Source organism: Gallus gallus, chromosome 4, assembly GCF_016699485.2.
Source record: "Gallus gallus isolate bGalGal1 chromosome 4, bGalGal1.mat.broiler.GRCg7b, whole genome shotgun sequence".
Classification (NCBI taxonomy): Eukaryota; Metazoa; Chordata; class Aves; order Galliformes; family Phasianidae; genus Gallus; species Gallus gallus.
In genome coordinates, this window is record NC_052535.1 from 3770406 (window position 1) to 3789724 (window position 19319).

Below are 19319 nucleotides of genomic sequence, written 5' to 3' on the forward strand. Positions count from 1 at the left end.
TACCTGAGGAATAACATCATTGCTGTTTCATTTCCACACTGACTCCTTCCCCAGCAGGGTGGCCTGAATGCTGCAAGGTTTTACACCCTGGCAAACTCTGCTGTGATAGAGCGCTTTCATTTCCACAAACAGGATATTGAGTCAATTAGTGGCACACCAAACGTAAACCAGACAGATGAAGATAATGCATTTCTGCAAACATCAAAAGGGAGAGAAACCACACAAAGACCTGAATATACAAATAAGGCAAGAAGAAAAAGTACATAATTAAACATATTATTTAAGTAAGCCTGGAGTGCAAAATAGCCCTGGCTCAACTGGAGGATTCTCCCTGGCTCCAGCTAAAAGAGAAACCTTCAGTGAAAACCAAGAATTGTTTCTTAATTAAAAAACAAAACCAAAAAACCCCACTTCACACTGTTGAGGGAGAACATGGGAAATGCAAACTCTCCTTATTATCACTGAATTCCTTAGGCATGAAATTGCTTTCACAAGGTGAGAGCTCCTCATACATGCCTTAAGTGAGCCGTGGTACACAGGGGGCAATTTGTGATGAAAATTATTCTCTTTTTGTTTCTCTTGTGGTTGGCTTTGTTTGTTTGTTTGTTTACTTCTCAGACAAGGAGAAGGATGCACACAGCACACAGTAGATCCATCCCCAGGGTTGCCCCCGTCCCTCCACCAGTATACTTGTAACAGTAATGCTGGGTACCCTAAAAGCCAAAAATAAAGCAGTCATGATAAAACCCATTATAAACCTGCATATGGTCAGCAGTCAAGACTTTAGAAATCAAGAGAACTTGTCTAGCAGATTTTACAGGACTAATATGCGCTCTACCACCATCATCCCCCCAAAAAACAAAGCAAACAAGCAGAAAACAATCACCCCAGTGAGTACAATTTCATGCAATTAAAGGGGAAAGAAAATCCATTTGGAACAGCAAATACACAGAATTACTGAAGCCTCGGGCACAAGGAACAGTAAATAGAAGAGATCTGGCTGGGAGACAGTTGCTTTCTTTGTAAGACTTTTCATTTTTTCCTCAAATTCCCCATCAAGAAAGCAAACAAAGCCAAAAAACTGCTCGTTTGTTTTTTTCCATAAAGCTTTGGGATATTTGCCAAAAAGGCAGCTTTTAACCCAAAAGGATTCTGCCACAGACACCGTTATGTGAACTGGAATATTTTTCATTCCTAACAACATTTTCCCCGTGACACTTCCAGCGCCTTTCCTCCCTCATCATCCAGACCCACCGGCACGCACCTCCCGGGATGCTCACCACTCACAGCACAGCACCACACACGGGCAGGCAGCAGAGAACAGCAACACATCGGCACCAACAGCTTTTCCAGCAAGTTTTTTTTCCCCCCTCTTTATAAACATATTTGATTCCAGCCTCGATGCACAAAACCACGCTTCAGAATCACACAGTGGCCTCTTGTGAGATGTACCCAACCTGGGCTGTGCCAGCAGCACGGTCATCTGCTGGCTCAGCTCAGCTCCAGCAGTGCTGCGCCCCTGTGGTCAGCCCCCCAACACCCTTGGATGCCACACAGAAGCTCAAAAGAAGTGAAGAGTTGCCGTTTGCAAAAGCAGAACAGGCATGCATCATTGCCCAAAATGCAGCTACCGTGTCCATGTGTTGAAGTGCATCAAGAGTGATAACAGCATGGGAGCCAGCAGCTTTAACACAAGCAAAAACCTAAGAAAACACCAAATTATGAAGATGTTTTTAATCCCTTAAGTAAAAAACAAAGTTCGTGAAATTCAGCCACCATTTCCTGTTTTTGACTTAAAAACTAAAATATTACTCTGGACTTTATACAGTTGCGTAATCTATAAATTGGAACACAAGACAAAGAGGTTAATTAAATTCCACAAAGACTATTCATCATTTCAAGACCTATAATAGACACTGCAGAACTTGCTGCCATTCTGGGATAAACTTTTTCTGGAAGGGGACAAAAAAAACACCCTCATATCAATTGCAAAGCATAGCACTGAAGGACTGTGGACAAACCCAAAATCCCCACACAGTGGCAGGATGATGCTTCCCATCCATGAGGAGGCACTCCTTCATCCTGCCTTTCACAGGGCTGTTTTGTGGCAAGGAGGACAGTGAGGGTGAGCAGAGGCTCTGCACAGAGCCAGGGCCAACCAAAAGTTGCTAGTGACATGGAGTGACCCATGTGCCATTGGCCACCTACACCTCAGCACCCAGCACCATCCTTCCCAGGGGAAAAAAGGTGATAAAAAGCTCTGCATCCAGGAGAAATGCTCCATCTCCTCTGTCTGCAGAAGCATCATTCATTCACTTGGGGAAAGTATAAACAAAAAGGCAAAAAGCTTTAAAGCTTGAAGTGTAGCCAAGCCCGCTATAACCTAACAGCTGCCCCACGCTAGGAAATGGGGCACCCTCCCCTGCTGCCACACATCTGCCTCGCCCACCAAAAGTCTTCAGAGTCCAAATCATGAGCGTTGAGCGCTTCTGTCCAAAATGGTTGAAGTCCAAGGAAGAACGACTGCTCTCAGGCCCACCTACACTCACAAATCCCCCCTTATTCAAGCCATAGGACACTAGTGGCCTCTGCAAGACCAGAGCCCCCATCCTGAGTTGCCAGGGGAAAGCAAGATCTCCAAAACATCTCTGACACCATTATATCATTTCTCAAAACAAACTCACTGGCATGCAAGGTCCAACAGCCCATCCTATCGGCACCAGCTGAGGTCTAGCAGGGAGGGATGTCACCTCCATGCACAGAGCAACGCCAGCTGAAACAGAACCCAGACACGGTGAGAACCACCCATTTGGAGTACATTTACCAGCAACTGCAGAAATGCCTGCTCCAACACACTCAAAGCCTTTAAGAAGGAAGAACTACCCCTTTATTTTACTTTTTTCCAATCCACGACTTTCCATTCCTTCACAGAGAGAGCAAACCAACCAAACCTACGCACATCCTCCACGAGGAGACCGTAACCACTGGATTTTCCCCTCACATCGCTTCCCATTTGGCCACATCCTGCCACCCCTCGCAGAACGGGGCAGACAATTAGCCTTAATCCTCGTTAGTTCTGTATGTTTCCTTTAAATCCTGTTACCGCATTCCTGCGTGCAAGCAAGCGCTGTCTGAGAGCAGGAGGCTCAGCCTCCGCCGCCCGCAGCCTGACCCCTGGGTCCGACCCGAGCCCAAGGGCTGCAATGCCAGCAGACCGAGTGATCACCACTGATTGCTTCTGAATCAGAAAGGCAGGTGCGAGCTAGGAGCGCAGGACAGAGGTAAATGAAAACAGAAAGCAGGGAGGATTAAAATATATATATATATATATATATAAAGATTTGCTTCAAGGAAACGTTCTCCTTTGCCCCTATAGGAGACGACTATGAAAACTTTGTCCAAGGGAAGCGTTTGAAGTCTAGCTGCTTTCATATGCATCACATTTGAGTCACTCCGCCAAAGGAGGCCGAGTGGGGCTGCTGCATTAATTTATTTTGGAAGTTTATCCAAGCTGCTGGTCAAAGACAAACAACGCGCTGGGATGGGAGAGAACATCAGAACTGGGCTGCCTGAGCGGCAGGGAGCTTCCACAGCTTTGATAGCACAAATGCATGAGATGGTGTCAGCACGACCCAACGCTCCGTCCCAAAAAGGAGAAGCAAAACCACCACTGAGAAGGTATTGCTTTTCCTTGGGAGGCATTCTTGCAATACAAATGTCATGCAGGGGATTCAGCTTAAAAATCTCAAGCACAGTCCAGGCATTTAGACCCAGTCCATTAATGGCCAGCTGTTAATAGGCTGAAGCTGTAATTCCTCCAACTGAGGGCTTTCTGGTGTTCCAGCCAATACTGTGAAATCAGTATCACAGCTGCTTTGCTGAGCTGTTGCTGCAGGTAGGAAGCACGTTCCAGCCCAAACACCCTGAGAACCAAAAGTAAAATGAGGCCTTATCAGCAGCTCTCCTCAGCTCCTCGCTTCCTCCTGAAGCCAGTAAGTGCATCGTTATTCTTAAACCTGCTTCCAGCAGGGACGTGGAAAAAAGTTAACAGTAACGTGCCTGAGAAGTTACAGCAAGCACTCAGCGCTCTTCAACGTGCCCAAGGAAAAGCCTCCCTGAAACTGAAGTTTCACAGAGCGCAATTCCTTCACCAACAGCACCTGCATGTCAAGACTGCAAATTAGCCCTCACAGGCAGCCCTAATCCTTCCCATTCAAAGCTTAAGGCAAGAAAAACAAAAATTAGAAATAAAACACCCCCCCCCCCAAAAAAAAAGGAAAAAAAAAGCATATAGTTCCTTGTGAAAGGATTTCCTTGGATACCACATGGTTAACACATTGCCCACATGGAGCAATTGCACCCCAGAGGAGCGGTGATGCTAACTTGTGGGACTTGAAATAGATCTGAGCCAATCAATCTGGACGGTCTGTTTTCTATTTGCGGGTTTGGGTTCGCTGTTTTGCGTTTCTTTTTTTGCCTTTGCTGTTTGTTTGCTTTCAGCACGGTGGACCCTCCCTATTCTAACCTCCCAAACCCAGCATGCCACACTTCCTGGGAGGTGATGCACAACGTTTATGTGATCTGCACACTCAAACTGGAGGATGAGGAGTCGGTCAGCTCCTAAAGCACGGCCACAGCCTTCCCTCACCGTGACAAAGGCTTTGCTCCTCCTCCAAACACCACTGCTTTGCTCTTAAACGAGCTTTCTTGGGCACTGGATGGCCACAGCATGGCATCTCTTCAGTTCCCTCACCCCTCAAGCTGAGTTATCCACCTCTTGTGCAGGTCACCAGGAGACAGCAAGATCGCTTTGCCAGATGCGGGTTTTATCACCTCAGCTCTAACTACTCTTTTCTTTACGGGACTCCTGGTTTTTAAGCTTTTATCAGATTGCTCTGATTACAAAAGCCTCACTTAACGTGCTCAAAAGCTCCTATAAAACCTCTAGTTCAAGGTTTATTTGGTCTAGGTGTTTTTCAACTTGGAGGGACAACTTGCAGGCACGAGTGATTCGTGCCCTGCACTTTGACTGACCACTTGTTCAGTGAGCTCAAACTGTGTCTGCCTTCCCAGCAAAATTCCATAAACTCACTGACCAAAAGACGTTCCTTTAAGAACACTTATTTAAAGGGGAGGGGGGAAAAAAAGACCTTGCAGCAAAAAGGAAGTTTCAATTACTTTGTGAAACCAAGCAGAAAAATTAAGATCTAAGCACACTTTATTAGCTCTGACAAGCAAATGTTGGTGCCTTTGTTTCTGATGTGTGCAAAACTTTTACTGTGTGTGTGTGGGTGGGTTTGGGTTTGTGGGTGTTTCTTTTTTTTCCCCCTTTTAAGCCAAAGAAATATGCATCCCTTTCTCCATCCTTTTCTCTTTGCTACGACTGGGCTGTGCAAAGACTTTCCAAGTAAGGAACTGACACAGAGCTATGACAAAACAGCTGATTCTTCTCTAAGCATCCTCAAACATTTCTGTGTGTCAGTACTACTTCGCAACCATATTTATCGATCTAAAATCCACATGAATAAGTGCTTCCCCTGCCTACAGGGCTTTCCAAGCACAGTAACAGCGCAGATAACTTGAGAATTTATAGCAAGAGATTCTGAAAAAAGATACACAAAAGGCTGACTTTTTCAGATGTGTTTTGCATCCATACTTTTTTTCCAAGATGGCTTGGCTCTTAAGAAGCATTTAACATTCAGTTTGTGGTCTGCAGCACGGGGGCGACCAGAGAGCTCTGTGGAAGCACACACACACAGGCAGGAGTGCCTGCAATGCAAGGGTTGCGGCTCCTCTAGAAATGAGATTTTTTTGGGGGGGCCCCACAAGCTTACAGAGCTCAGGAGAGCTGCTATCCACCACGAGGCTCAGCCTGAGACACAACTGCCTTCACCAGCTCATGGCTATCTGTTCCCCAGGGCTGCAAAGCGGTACAGAAATCAGCCTTCCCAGCTTGAAGGACCAAAAAGCCCCTTTTGCTTAGAAAACAACATTTGGTCCAAGAGCAGGTCCTGGCAGACGTAAATGAAACTTCAGTTACAAGATGAATGTTTTCCATGAGACATTTTCCCAGCCAGGGGAAGGTAAGGCATTCACTCTGCTCCACACCTGCAGTTCCCCAGCTATTTCCCCAGTTCAGCTCAGCACAGGACAAGCTTCTCAGCCCAAACACCAGCTAACAGCTCTCTCTGTGGCACACCAGACCTACTGCTTGTCCAGGTTTTGGACCCAGTGTTTCAGATGGGATGCTCCACTTGCAAAGGATGCAGAGCAGTTCACCCTCTCCCGATGTCACACTTAGCAGTAGCTATCATGACATGCAAGGGGCTCTCTGCATCTCTCAGATACTTATAACCCATCATCCAGTTTGAGAAAGCTACGTTGTTTTGGCAGGAGACGCATCAAGAACAGTACAAGGAGCATCCAAGCCAGCCTAAAAGGGGAGGGCGTTTGTCCAAGGATATTCCCTTTCTCCACACTGCCAACAGCTCAAATAAAACCAAAACTCACCCCAAGTTAACTCAGTGACACAGGGACTTACAGCCTTGCTCCATTCATCAGCAGGACAGAGATGGCCATAAACACCCCGTTTCCTCTATGGAATAGAGGACAGCCAGCCCAACCATAGCACTCACCATCCCCACTACACCTTGAGGTGTGCCACAACACAGCCCCCATCCAACCCTGCTGGCTGGGCCATCAGCAGGAAGGCTACAAGGGAGGTTCCTGAGCAACTGGTCTATTATGGGGAAATCACTGCAAGGGAAATCATACACTGCCATTTACAGCAGGACACTGCAATTAGGCCCAACTCTTCAGCTTTAAAGGTTAAAAACTCACACCTTTTGCAGTGGCAAAAGGCAGGAAAGAACATCTTCCTCAAAGGGAAAGTCAGCACAAAAAACAAGGAGGTGGGTCAGATTTAAATCTAAACAGGTCCACTGCACATCCATCCATCCTAGGGCCACTGTTTATAAGCAGAGAAAGGCAACTTTATACACAAAGATTGCACATTAGTGGTTCCTGGCTTTTCCCAGGAAGAAAAGCTGCTTTTCAGCTGAACTGCTAGTGTAAATATGACAAACCTTCAAACCACACATGGCTGAGCCCGAAATGTTACAGGGAGAAAGGCAAACAAGCAGCGCAACTGGAGATGGAGGAGGTCCCGCACCAAATACATGAGGTGACCTTTGAAATGTCCTGAAATTGGGCCACCGTGGGATGAAGCCATCCCTGCAGCCCTGTGCCACCATAGGCAGTCCCTGGTGATGGTTTTGGAGAAGTGCTGGGACCAGAGCACAGCCCCCAGCACTGATGGCAATCCAAAGCACTGCCCGCATCTCTCCCATCTCAGCTTCATCTCTCCTTAAATAAATCACATCAGAGCTGAGACCACAGCAGAGTTGGTAAATAAGGGTTTGTTTTTTTTTTGTTTTTTTTTTTTTTTTTTTTTACCTGAAAAATGTGTTTTTAAGCCCTTGGCTGCTACTCACACCAAGCGTTCCTTTTCTAACTGCCTGGGTATCTGTTGTCCAAGGCGCCCAGCTCACACAAGCAGCACACTGTGCTCAGCCCATATAATGTGACCTATGTCCAGAAACCATCCCGCTGGTGGAACAGACCCCTCATGTATTCCCCCAGCCTGGAACCAGGCAGCCATCCGTATCTGTGGAAAAGGTAAGCTTGAGAGGTTTAACCCATCCAGCAAGAGGCAAGAAGGGGGGTGGGAGAGAGGATTAAGATAAGGATATATCAGAATTAAAAATTCCCTCTTCCCTCCCCCATGGAGCCCTATCTGCCATCCCATGCAGCTGTGAACACTGTGTTATCTGCCTGCGGGTTCACACCAGCACTCCTCCTCAATTAGCATAGATAGCTCTCAAATCCTTTCAACAATTTGTAAGCCAGCTTCTTTACCACCAGCTCTGTTCAAGCAAAATTCTCCCAGGGAGGACCAGAGGGTCCCAGATGGAGGATGCAGAAGACAACTGCCCACAAGGAGGGCTGGAGAGCACAGGAGGCCGCTTCGACTTCTTAAGACAATCCCATCCTTCTGGTTTCCCCATCATAGAATTATTAAGGTTGGAAAAGACCCCAAGACCATCCAGTTCAACCCCAACCCACCCCACCATGCCCATAGCCGTGTCCCCCAGTGCCACAACTCCATGATTCTGGAACACCTCCACAGAGGAGGACTTCACCACATCCCTGGGCAGCCTGTGCCAATGTCTCACTGCTCTTTCAGAGAAGGAATTTTTCCTAATATCCAACCTGAACCTTCCCTGGAGCAACTTGAGGACTTTACCTCTCGTCCTATCAAGGATACACCTTGCCCAGGAAGGTCTCCTGTCTGTAACCACCAAACTACCACAGGTATTGTGGGGAATTCTGGAAAGAGCAAGGCTAGGAGGGCTCAGCACTGAGTGCAGGTGTCACATACACTTCCCACCACCAAACTCATATTTTGGCCGCATCACCTCACACTACAACAGTGGCATCAGCAGCGTAGCGGACTCCTGGCCAGTGGGGTAGGAAAACAACCAGCCCAGCTGCTAGCATCTTAACACTCCATTCAGGCTATTACTGCCAGGTATTGAAAATGTTCAATTTTGTTTTTGAAGCACGACCCTGATCAGCCTGGCTCAGAACTGCAAACAGGACCTTTGCCATCCCTGTCCCAGGCAGCACCAAGTCTGCTCACAGAAAGGCAAACAGTACAGGGGAGCCCAAAGAGATTCAGCAACAGCAAAATAGGCTGGATACTGGGAAAGATTTCTCCTCTGAAAGAGTGATAATGCATTGGCACGGCTGCCCAGGGAGGTGGTGGGGTCGCCATCCCTGGAGGTGTTCCAGAACCACGGAGATGTGGCACTGAGGGACGCGGCTGTGGGCTGGGGTTGGACTTGGGGATCTTAGTGGTCTTATCCAGTCTTCATGACCCCATGAAAATGCCCCTGCCTGCATAACAGGAGCTGGTGAAGCAAAGAGACATGAATGCCAGCACCACTCTTAACCCATCCTGGAACAGTCAATAGTGCTGATGAGAGCCGGATGTTTCCCAGCCATTTCAGTCCTTTCCAAGAAGGGAGAGGGTGTCCCTCCTCTCACCCCAGGGCTGCTTTGTTACCCAGGCATCACCTGAAGCATCAGCACTCTCTAAATGTTTGCAGCTATGAAAAGAATGGAGGAAAGACAAGAAGTCCCACAGCAGGGAGGCATTTAGCGGCCCAATGCTGACACAAAGCGATGCTGGCAGGGCTGAGATGTGGGGTCCCACACACTGGGGTGTCCACGTGGGGACAGATTTGTCCCATGAATGAACTGCAGTAAACGGGCCAAGAAGCATCCAGAGGCAGCCCCTCTCCTACCCCTGTGCTATTTCCAAACAATGCCATTTTTCCAAAACAAAGTGTTTTGCAATCCTTGAGCAATCCTTTCCTTTTGACACAAAAAGTGAAATTCTCTTCGTTCTCCTCCAGGGCAGACACACAACCACAGCAGCAACCACCAGCTCCAAACACTGCCGCCCTGCAGACAGGTCCGCTGCATTAGCAGCTGCTCTCAGCGCTTCAGGAATGCTCCCAGGTTCAATTTTAACTTGGAGTTTTCCTGCTGAACAGCCTGACTCCTCTTCTACACCCAGTTCCCATAACCGAGGGATTCCACTCTATTCAACTCTTGGATGCTCTTAACTTGTTTCCCTAGAAGACGTTGCTTGGTGTCTCAGAATATTAAAGTGGATGTATCACTAAGAAGGCAGAGTGCTGAAGATGACCTGTTTCTCATAGCAACATACAGATCCCAGCAAAGGCATGGCAAAAGTAACTCCACAGCAAAATGCAACCAAAGCCCATAACGTGATTGGCTCCAAAAGAAATGGAGATGAATCAAACCCGAAGGAAGCAGATTCCATGGCACAATCCCGCTGTGTTAACTGCCCCGTACCCCTGCAAACTGCCAGCCCAAAGGCAATACGCAGTAAAATTTACATTCTGTGGTCATTCAGCCACTCGTGTGGTGCAGAAGGCCTGCACTTGAAAATCAAGACCTATCAAAAACATCTCTGGGAGAGAGTCACTGTTCAAAACAAAACACCCACAAGCTGAGACCGAGCAATGCAGTCACACGCAGGGATGGACGCAGCTCAATGCATATTGCTGGGGAAGCACAAAGGGTTAAAGCTCGTGGTGGCCTCATGCAGCAGGAGCACGGAGGCTCTATTTAAGAAGAATCAGAAATAAGGAATTTTGCCAGTTTTTACCCCTGATAAATCCGCATTCCAATCTGTCAGCTATCTTGTTATCCCCAGAGCTGCTGAAGTGTCTCTGGCTGTAACCACGCATGACTCCAGCTTTGAGTAATGGAAATAAAGTATGCGTCCTGAAACTGCGGCATTCCTTTCCCGACCCCAGAGGAAGAAATGCTGAGCAGGAATGGACCCGGAGCAGCTCAGGGCCTTGGTGCAGGCAGCAAGAGTGCTGCCCACCCCGTACCCTCAGCTGCCCACCCCAAGGACCCCGCATGGGAGAGGATACCTCCAAGTTTTAAAGGAGATGCCAAGTTTTTGCCTAATTCAGCAGCTTTGATCATCTCCAGTAACAAACAAATACCCTTCCAGATTCACAGGTCCAGTTTGGTTGGCAATTCATAACCTGCAAACATTTGGAAGCAGTATTGTAAAATTAAACAAAGCTATCATTTACAGGAAACCCTGCCTCGAGTACAAATTATAGAGTTGTTAAGTTTATCTGGCAATGCCTTGCCCCTGAGTGCTATATAATTATTCCTAAATCTTTCAGGAAAGAATGCAAATATTTTAAAGCCGTAATTCACTGACAAGGAGGAAGTCCCATTTAACCTTTTGTGCATATTTCGATACCTAGAAATTAACCCTTCCTCACCACAGCTATTCCTGGTGAGCTTTCTCCAGCTTCAGGATTGCTGGAAAACGCCAGCCCTGGAGCCAGGCGTGCCAGTTCCTGCACGGAGCCTTCCCGGTAAGGGAGGTTTCTGCTGCTGAAAAGGCTGCTGTTCTGGCAACCCCTTATAAAGGAGCCTTTAATAGAGCGGAGAGCTGAGTTATGCGAAGTTCTGCTCTCTGCATCCCTTCGGCAGGGTGGGTTCAATGGGGCAGAACAGCCCCGAGCCTCATCCATTTGCTGTTCCAACCAGCCACATCTCCTCTGCCCGCCAAGCCACCGCTCTCCAATTAACCCACATTAATCACCCGAAGCCACACGGCTGAGAGCGGTGCCACCGCTCTCACAACGCACCCGCTGTTACGTTCAAAAACACCCAGGCCCAAACCTCGTCGAAAGGCAGCACTTGGGCTATTGTGTGCTCTGCTAAGTAGCATTATTTATTTACAAAGCTCAGCGCCGGGCTGTGTCCCCCAGCAGTTTCCAGCACCGCTGCTCAGGTAGCAGCAGCTGCTGCTGGCTATGCACCAATACCACCCTTCCTTCACTCACACATGAAAAGCAAACATGGCTGCACCAAGGTGAGGCGTCAGCAGCTAATCCAGGAGCGTCACAGAATCACAGCACGGCTTGGGTTGGAAAGGACCTTAAAGTTCGTTCTGTTCCGACCCTCCCTTGGCATGGGAGGGGATGCATCATACGGCCAAACAACCCCAGTGGCACAGATTGGTGTTTCCAATACACAACAGACCCTGGGTTTTTCTGCTGGTGGAAGCAGGTTGATGGATTTCCGTCCTCGCCGTTAGCTAAAACCAACAGTTCTTAGTGCAAACATAAACACTGCACTGAGATATCACCCAAACTGGACTGAAACCCCACTCTGTAAAGAAGCCCCGCTGACCCAAACCATTACCTGGCTCTTTCAGAAGCTAAACTAAGGAGCTGTGACCGCATCACTGTGCCTGCAGAGAGGACACAGCCCAGACTGATGGTCCCCACACCACCTCTGTGCTACAGTGGGATGCTGTGAAACCGAACCGACAAGTAACTGTGCTAAAGGAAAGCTCACTCATTACGAGAGCTAATGAAAGCCAACCACAATTATTATGTAAACAGCACTGAATCACGAGCAGATGCTACCAAAGCAACAACTTCTCCCCAGCAAGAAAAGCACGTGGTCCCATGGCACCCACAGCTCAATGTCTGCACTGAGCCAAACCCAGTTTGTTTGCTTTCCTTCAGCCCAAACATGAGCAGTGGCACCGCTCTACCCTTATCTGACACGGGGTTTGTGCCCTGCCGTGGGACCAGCGTCACCTCCTTCTGTCCCCAGGTCTGCTGCCACCACAGCACCGTGCACAGCAGGTACCGCGCTGCAGGAGCACACCTTGCCTGGCACCACCAGCAGCCCACAGACATGCTGTTGCTCCCACACCCCAGCGAAGGGCAGACCCCAGCTACAGAAACAGCCCCTTATCCTCCTGCAACCTCAGTGGGAACCAGAAAAATAAACCAACCCCACCTTACACGACTCAGAGCAAAGGCAAAGCCAGGTACCCATGCACACCTGGCAACGTGAACTCACCTGCAGCAGGTTTCTAATTGTTCTGCTGCCTTTGATCACACTGATGCCCTATCCTCTCATGGGAATGGGCCAAAGAAACCCAGGGTATGTGCACAAGGTTGTTTCCTCCCTCGCTGCTATCACTGAGTCTTTCCCTATCTCAGGGAAATTTCTTTGTAACAGCACCCACTGGAGCTGAAAGTTTGCTCTTTCATCCTCCATGGGGCAAAGTTACCTTCTAAGCTGACAAACAAACAAACAAACAGGCACCTTGAGAAGCAGCTCCCTGCAGCCAGCTGGCTAAAAGGCACTCCAACAAGATCCTCATGTTTGTAGGAATAACAAAAAGCAATGTTTCCAACCAGTAAAATCCTGGCTCCATCCTCATATTGAATCCAAACAGGCTCTGCTCTTCAGAAATGGAAACCAAACGGACAGTACAGAGAAGCAAGAAGTTTGTATTAAAACCCATGTAATCTTTTTTAAAACACCATTATTGAAACCTGTAGCACCAGCCAAGAGTGATTTATCATTGCCTGTCATCGCAGCCTGCAGCACGGGGATTTTTATGCCTACCAGTCAATGCTACCAAGCTCCAGCCCCAATGCGTAATTTCTTAAAGCTGGCTCCTTTCTGCCAGAACAATCCCCAAATCCCAGAGCTTTTGGGGATGCCAGCCACGCAGAGCGATGCGACCCAGCACCAGGCAGCGAGTTTGGCATCTGCAGGACCCAAAACAAAGGTGTTTTGAAGCAGGAGGATGTTATAAGTCAACGTAGGTAAACAATACACGGACAGTTATTCCAGCTTCTTTCTAAAGGAGAGTCAATGGGCCGTAAAGACTTGGGCTGCCTCTTCCGAAGGCACCACGAGGTGCCTGGCTCTCTGAGCTCTCCGAAATCCAGACACCCTGACATTTGGGGTTTTCCTGTGAAGCTATTGCTCTCACACACCCCAAATCACCAGCAATTTCTCGAATAGCACTACAAACCACAAGAGGTTAAACCTCCCGCACAGTACTTAAACTAACCTAACTGTGACCCCAGGGAAGGAACAGCCATTGGATGTTGTGGTTCTGTAGAAACTCAATTACCAAAGCCAATTTCCTATGAGTATTCAAAAAAAAAAAAAAAAGAAAGAAAAAAGAAGGAAGAAAAGCAGCAACAATGCTGACAATGTGTATGGGCCACATATTTTCACCTCCTGAAAGCTGGCCCGTAAAAAAGCAGTTCCTATTCCCACAAAAATGTTGAAACATATTTTAAACATTTCATCATTGTTTGCTCCCATCTGAATTTGCTTAAAACCCAGACAATTCTCAACTCCTCAATTGGAAACATTAAGAGAAACGCTCCCTCAAAATCCTTTGGTCCGGGCGGCCGCGAGAGGGATGGACATCCCAAAACCTCTGCTGGAAAGGGAAAGTACCCCATGAAACACTAAGGAAAGTCTTTAAACTAGGAAGCAGGTGAGATGGGCCATAACAAAGTCATCCTTTTTTAATTAAGATGCTTGGCAATTAAAAATAACAATAAAGGAGGCAGCAGCTTCCTTCCAGAGGTGCACAAATCCCAGCAAACAGACTAGAAGAGGTTGCTACAGGGGAGCTCGTGGAGCTCACAAGGTAATTCAGGGTGCAGGGGCGAGAATTCAAGAGTTTTCCTGAGCCCTTGCATTGCTTAGCAATGGGAGAAGGAAGTTATCTTCATAATCTCAGAAGAAAGAGAAAGCAGAAGGAATGCGAGGAATGTGAGGAGGTTATTGCCCCGGAGACCAGTGCTGGCAGCCCCCCGCCCCCGGGAGCTGGAGGGGGGGCACAGAGCTTTTTGGTTAACAAGGACTTCCTTGGAAAGGGGGAGAAAAAAAAAAAAGAGAGAGAGAGAAAGAAAAAAAATAAAAGGCAAGCAGAACAAAAGCAGGGAATGAGTCCCAAGGATGGCTCTTTTTTGGAAGGAGGTGAAAGATTCTGCAGCAGACAGAGCAGCACTTTCCAGGGAGCGGTGGGGTCCCCGTCCGTGGTGGTGTTCCAGAACCATGGGGATACGGCACTGAGGGGTGCGGTGATGGGCATGGTGGGGTGGGTTGGGGCTGGACACAGAGATCTTAGTCGTCTTTTCCAACCTTAATGATTTTACCATTCATGATTCTCCACCATGGTGCTGCCCAGACCTTCTCCATCAACACACAGCCCCGGCTGCACCCCAGAGACAAACTCACTGCCCACAGCCAGGACAGCAGCTGCTAGCCCACCCCACTGCCACATACACCAACACCCTGCTGGGACCCTTCCAGCCTCCAGCATTGCCTACCTACACCTCCAAGGAAAAAAAAAAAGCCTCATCTGAGACCACCTCCCACTAGACCTCATGCCCACCTCATGCCCACAGCCCCATTCCAGCCTGAGCATTCCCTGCTCCTCGCCCAGAAGGGATGAACACACAGTGCAGGGAGACCCAGCATCCCACAGCACGGCAGCTCTGCCCGGCGCCTCGCTCTGCTGCAGTCTCGGGGAGAATAAAAAGCCTGTTGACATACGAAAGCCACAGAAAATCTCCCTGAAATTACAAAACAGCCCTAAAAACATCATGCAGGACGCCTGAGCTGCGCAGTGTACACACTCCCATTCAGCCCGTCACAAAACAGCTACACGTCTAAGGAAACATCTGATAATTAAGGCGATTCTAACAATAGATAATAACTTGACTATGAATCGTACGGAATGCAACGACTGCTTATTCTGGCAGAGAAAAAAAAAAAAAAACAGAACTTTCTATGAAGCATCTGCCAAGGAAAACGATACTCCCACTCAGCCCGGACTGCTGCGTAACCACACGCCGCACGAGGACACAACGCGCCGCTGTAGTGGAGCAGCTCTGCAGGCTGACGGAGCTCAACGCAGCCCCGGCTCCCTCTGCCCCATCTCCCAGCAGTCTCTCTGCTCCCAGGCCGGTGCTCGCACGCTGCCAGCTGCCCCCCGCTGCTCCCAGTTGCTCGATGACATTAGAAGAGGCTAAAAATACTTCCGAAGTTTTGCTCGTTTGCTTTTCCGAGCTCGCCGCAAAGATGTTCCCCGACGGTTCCCTCCTGGCCCATGGATAATGGTTCTATTAATGCACGAGAAACCATGCTGCTCCCCAGGGTGGGAGACAGCAGCTCTGGCTCCAGCTGGCAGCCAGGCACACCTTCAGGCAGAGTGTGAGGAGCACGCCAGCCCCTTCCCCAGAGCCCCTCCGTGCCCACAGCACGTTTCCATTGCCCAGGAGGGCACAGCTGGGTGATGCAGTGGTGACAGCACCCAGGTGACAACTACAGCGGCGGGACAGCAGAGCACACCTCCAGCAGATTTGGGCAAGATCCTAAAAGCCCAAAGCTGAGAGCCAAGCAACTCCTCAGCCACAGGGAAAAGAACCTCTCCCATGCACCACCGACACCTATTCCATGAGGTTGGTTAAAGGAGAAACAAAGGCATCGCTCCTAAGATTGCAGAGCTCTGCCTACCGGCAGCCACCTAAAAGCCAATGCTTTCCAAACCTGCCTCAAGAGCTCCCCTAAAACCTCCACACGAGGAAATGAGGAGATGGGAACACATTACACCTCCACAGGGCACCCACAGCTTAACGGATGATACCTTCCACTGATCAGCAAGAGCTGTTTTCCTTTTCATTGGGGAACAGAAACACCTCCTTCCTCCAGCTCGAAGGACAAGGGGAAGTGATCTCCATGAGCTCAGAGCAAGGAGCCTCAGCTGGAAGGAACGGGGGGTTTTTGGTTTTAAATCCCAGCCACCCACTGGGATCTCAGGGATGCCACTACCCCCACCACCAGCTGGCTTCCTACACCACACCAACAGTGAAGCTCCCCAAACCAACCCTCTACATCAGGCACCTGGAAGTGTAACAGAAGCAAGACCGCACATCACCGTGACACAAAGTATCATAGGGCCACAGGGCAGAAGTTCCTACAGACCTCACAGTAGGATACTCTATAGTAGGAAACTCCCGGCGCAGATTTCTCCCCATAGTATCTCTTCACACCTCCTCTCCCAGGTTTAAATAAAAGGAAACAATTTCTCTGTGTTCGCTGCTACAAAGAACACCTTGCACACCTCTCATCAAGCCAGTAGCTGAGCAGCTGCGCGCTGCTTTCAGAAATGCCCACATACATCAGCAAGATGTAATTAAAATGCACGTAAATGGCAGGTTGTATCGTATTCTAAACCTAATCTAAATAAATATTAACTCGAACTCCTAGGTAATTATGCACAAAGAATACCCATTTAATGCAACCAGAACAGCAATGGTGTGGATCAAAAAAAAAAAAAAAGCTGTCCATTCCAGCATAAGGTTGCACTAATCTGCTGCTCTGGAAGAACATAAATAGGGTGAAATACCCACATGAGATGCTACCACGTCCTGGGAGGACTCCTGTGCCCACCAGGTGAGGACGTGTCCCACTTGCTATCACACAGCTCACTGCAGGGACGTCTCTGCCCACACTGCAGCACGTTGACAACTCAAGGCCATCAGATCTGTAGGCTGGGTAAGCCCTGCTCCGACAGCAGAGAAACCCTACAGAAGGCGGTTTGCTACATAGGGCACCTTTCTGGAGACACACGAGGAAGCCTGGCAGTGCACCGTGATCTGAAGCAGTTCTGCAGGAAGGTGGGAGAGCAGCACACAGCCTAGCAAAGCAGCACTGAAACGTAGAGCAGAACCCAACAGCCTTGGGCTCCTTTCCTCGCGCACATCATCTCAGAGCACATCGCTACCACCTGAATCACCAATGGAGACCAAAGGTCTGGCTGATGACTCATTTTTGGAGGCACGGATGTACACTGCAGACCTTTTGGCCCCTTGTCAGACCTCAGTCCCCATCAGGGTCACAGGAGACACCCCACGTGCTCACAAAGCCCAAAGCAGCAGGATGAGAGCCCTGAGCACTTCTCCATTTGCATACAGTGGCTGAGGAGCAGCCCGAGGGGGGGTCAGGAGCCTTTTAACACCACGCACACCAAAACCACCACATTTGCAGGGGAATATGAAACTGCAGCAGGTGTTGCACCCCACGCGAGGTTTAACTCCAAGGGCAGCAGCACTCAAGTCACATTGCGCTTTCAAGGAGCACACGGTGCCCTGCATTTAGAGCCTTCCACCAAGCCTGGAGCAGCCCGTGGGGTGGGTGACATTTAACACAGAACTGCACAGGACCTGTTGCAGATGCAGCTTTCCCACACCCCCGGCACAGTGACATAACTCAGGTGGTGCGTTCAGCGTGGCACAGCAGAAAACCCCTCACCTTACCTTGCTCCTCACACGTCTCTGAGCCCTCCTTGCAAAGGGTCAGCTCCACGAGCTTCTCCATGAGCACTGCCACCAGGATCCAGACTGACACCCCCCAGAGACCACCTTAAATACCAACCTATGAGATAAGGACTGGGACAGACCTTCCAGACACCGGGTGTACAAGGAAACCTGCCCACGTCCCGCTCCTCACATCAAAGATAAACCCATTTATTAGAGACCTTCCCGAAGCAGGGAGGGCGGAGGGAGTATTTTAACTGCAACCAGTCAGACGTTTCTCATTAAAATATTTCTTGCAGAAGTAAACGGGCCCTCAGTTCCACTCAGTCATGGGAGAAACGCGTACCATTAGTCTGACAAGACAAAAGTGCATCCGACTGAAATCATTTCAGAGCGCCAGTGAAAAGGATAATAATGTATGCGTAACTGGAGGGCGCACCAATGCTAAAGATTACCCCCAACTTCTATATCCGCCATCTAAAGGTATTTACTCGGGGTCTGTCTGTGTTGTGACAGCGTCCCAGACTGAAATGAATGCCTCTAACACTCCACATTTTTGAACCATTCAGTCATGCATTTTTGTTATTGTTAAAAGTAGTGCGAAATTGCAGTGCAGGAGCCGGAGTCCTTGGTGGTCTCCGAGGATTCCAGCTAAAAAGGCACTTCCTTTGTTCCGCGGAGAATGCGGTCCAGTAGGTCATTCAGAAGGGGAAATAAAAGCAGCAGCCCTGGGAGGGAGACGAAGGATGAAACAAAAAGAATAAAATGTTTTGGGTGTGAGCACATTAGCTACCATTTCCTACTGCTGCCGGCTGCGAGCACTGCCGTCCCCGGGATGCGCGACTACCTCGGGATGGGGGGGAAAAAAAACCAAGGAGGGAAAAAAAAAAAAAAAAGGAAAGAAAGAAAAAGAAATCATTTCGCTGAGACTTCGCCCGGCGGTACCGGGACGGCTCCGGAGGGAGAACGGCGGCCGCGATACCGCCTGCGGGAGCGAGCGAGCCGGCAACAGGCGCGGGCCCGGCCCGGCGCGGCGGGGCTCAGCTCGGCGAGTCGCACCGGGATCCGGAGCCGCAGCCCGGCTGCAGGAAGGCAGCGCGCCCCGCGGAGCCCAGCCCGGCCGAGTGCGGGGCTCCGAGCACAAAGGAGCCGCGACGCCCCCCCGACTCACCGCTGATCTCGTGGCTGGGCGCTTCGCTCTGGCTGAAGCCTTTGGCGGCGTAGAGCCTCCGCACTTCGGAGCAACTTTTAGCGCGGGGCTCGGCGGCCAGCAGCAGCGGCAGGCTGAGGGCGGCTAAAGTGCAGACGAGGGGCGGCAGGGAGCAGCGCCGCCGCGGCATGGTGCGGGCGGGCGGGGGGGGCCGCCGGGGCCGCGGCCGGGGCAGCGCGGCCCGAAGCCGGAGCCGGCCCTCCGCCGAGCCCGCGCCGCGCAGGAGCCGCGCCCGCTGCCGTGCACCCCTCTCCGCTCCGCTCCGGCTCCGCTCCGCTGGGCCGTGAGTGCGGCGGCGCTCTGCAAACTTGGCCCGGCAGGAAGCA

The 19319-nt window shown here is 49.8% G+C and overlaps 1 protein-coding gene across 2 annotated transcripts in view; it reads right to left on the bottom strand.

Moving 5' to 3' along the window:
- GPC4 (glypican 4) overlaps positions 1–19295 on the bottom strand; it is a 62747-nt gene extending 43452 nt beyond the window's left edge. Inside the window, exon 1 of one of the 2 annotated variants that reach the window (XM_015278449.4) lies at positions 18955–19295. In XM_015278449.4, the coding sequence (XP_015133935.1) occupies positions 18955–19123 (169 nt within the window). In that variant the 5' untranslated portion in view covers positions 19124–19295. Of the gene's footprint in view, positions 1–1631 lie in introns of both variants that reach the window. The other variant, XM_046940986.1, reaches the window with a different exon arrangement.
- Between the last annotated feature and the right edge of the window lie 24 nt (positions 19296–19319).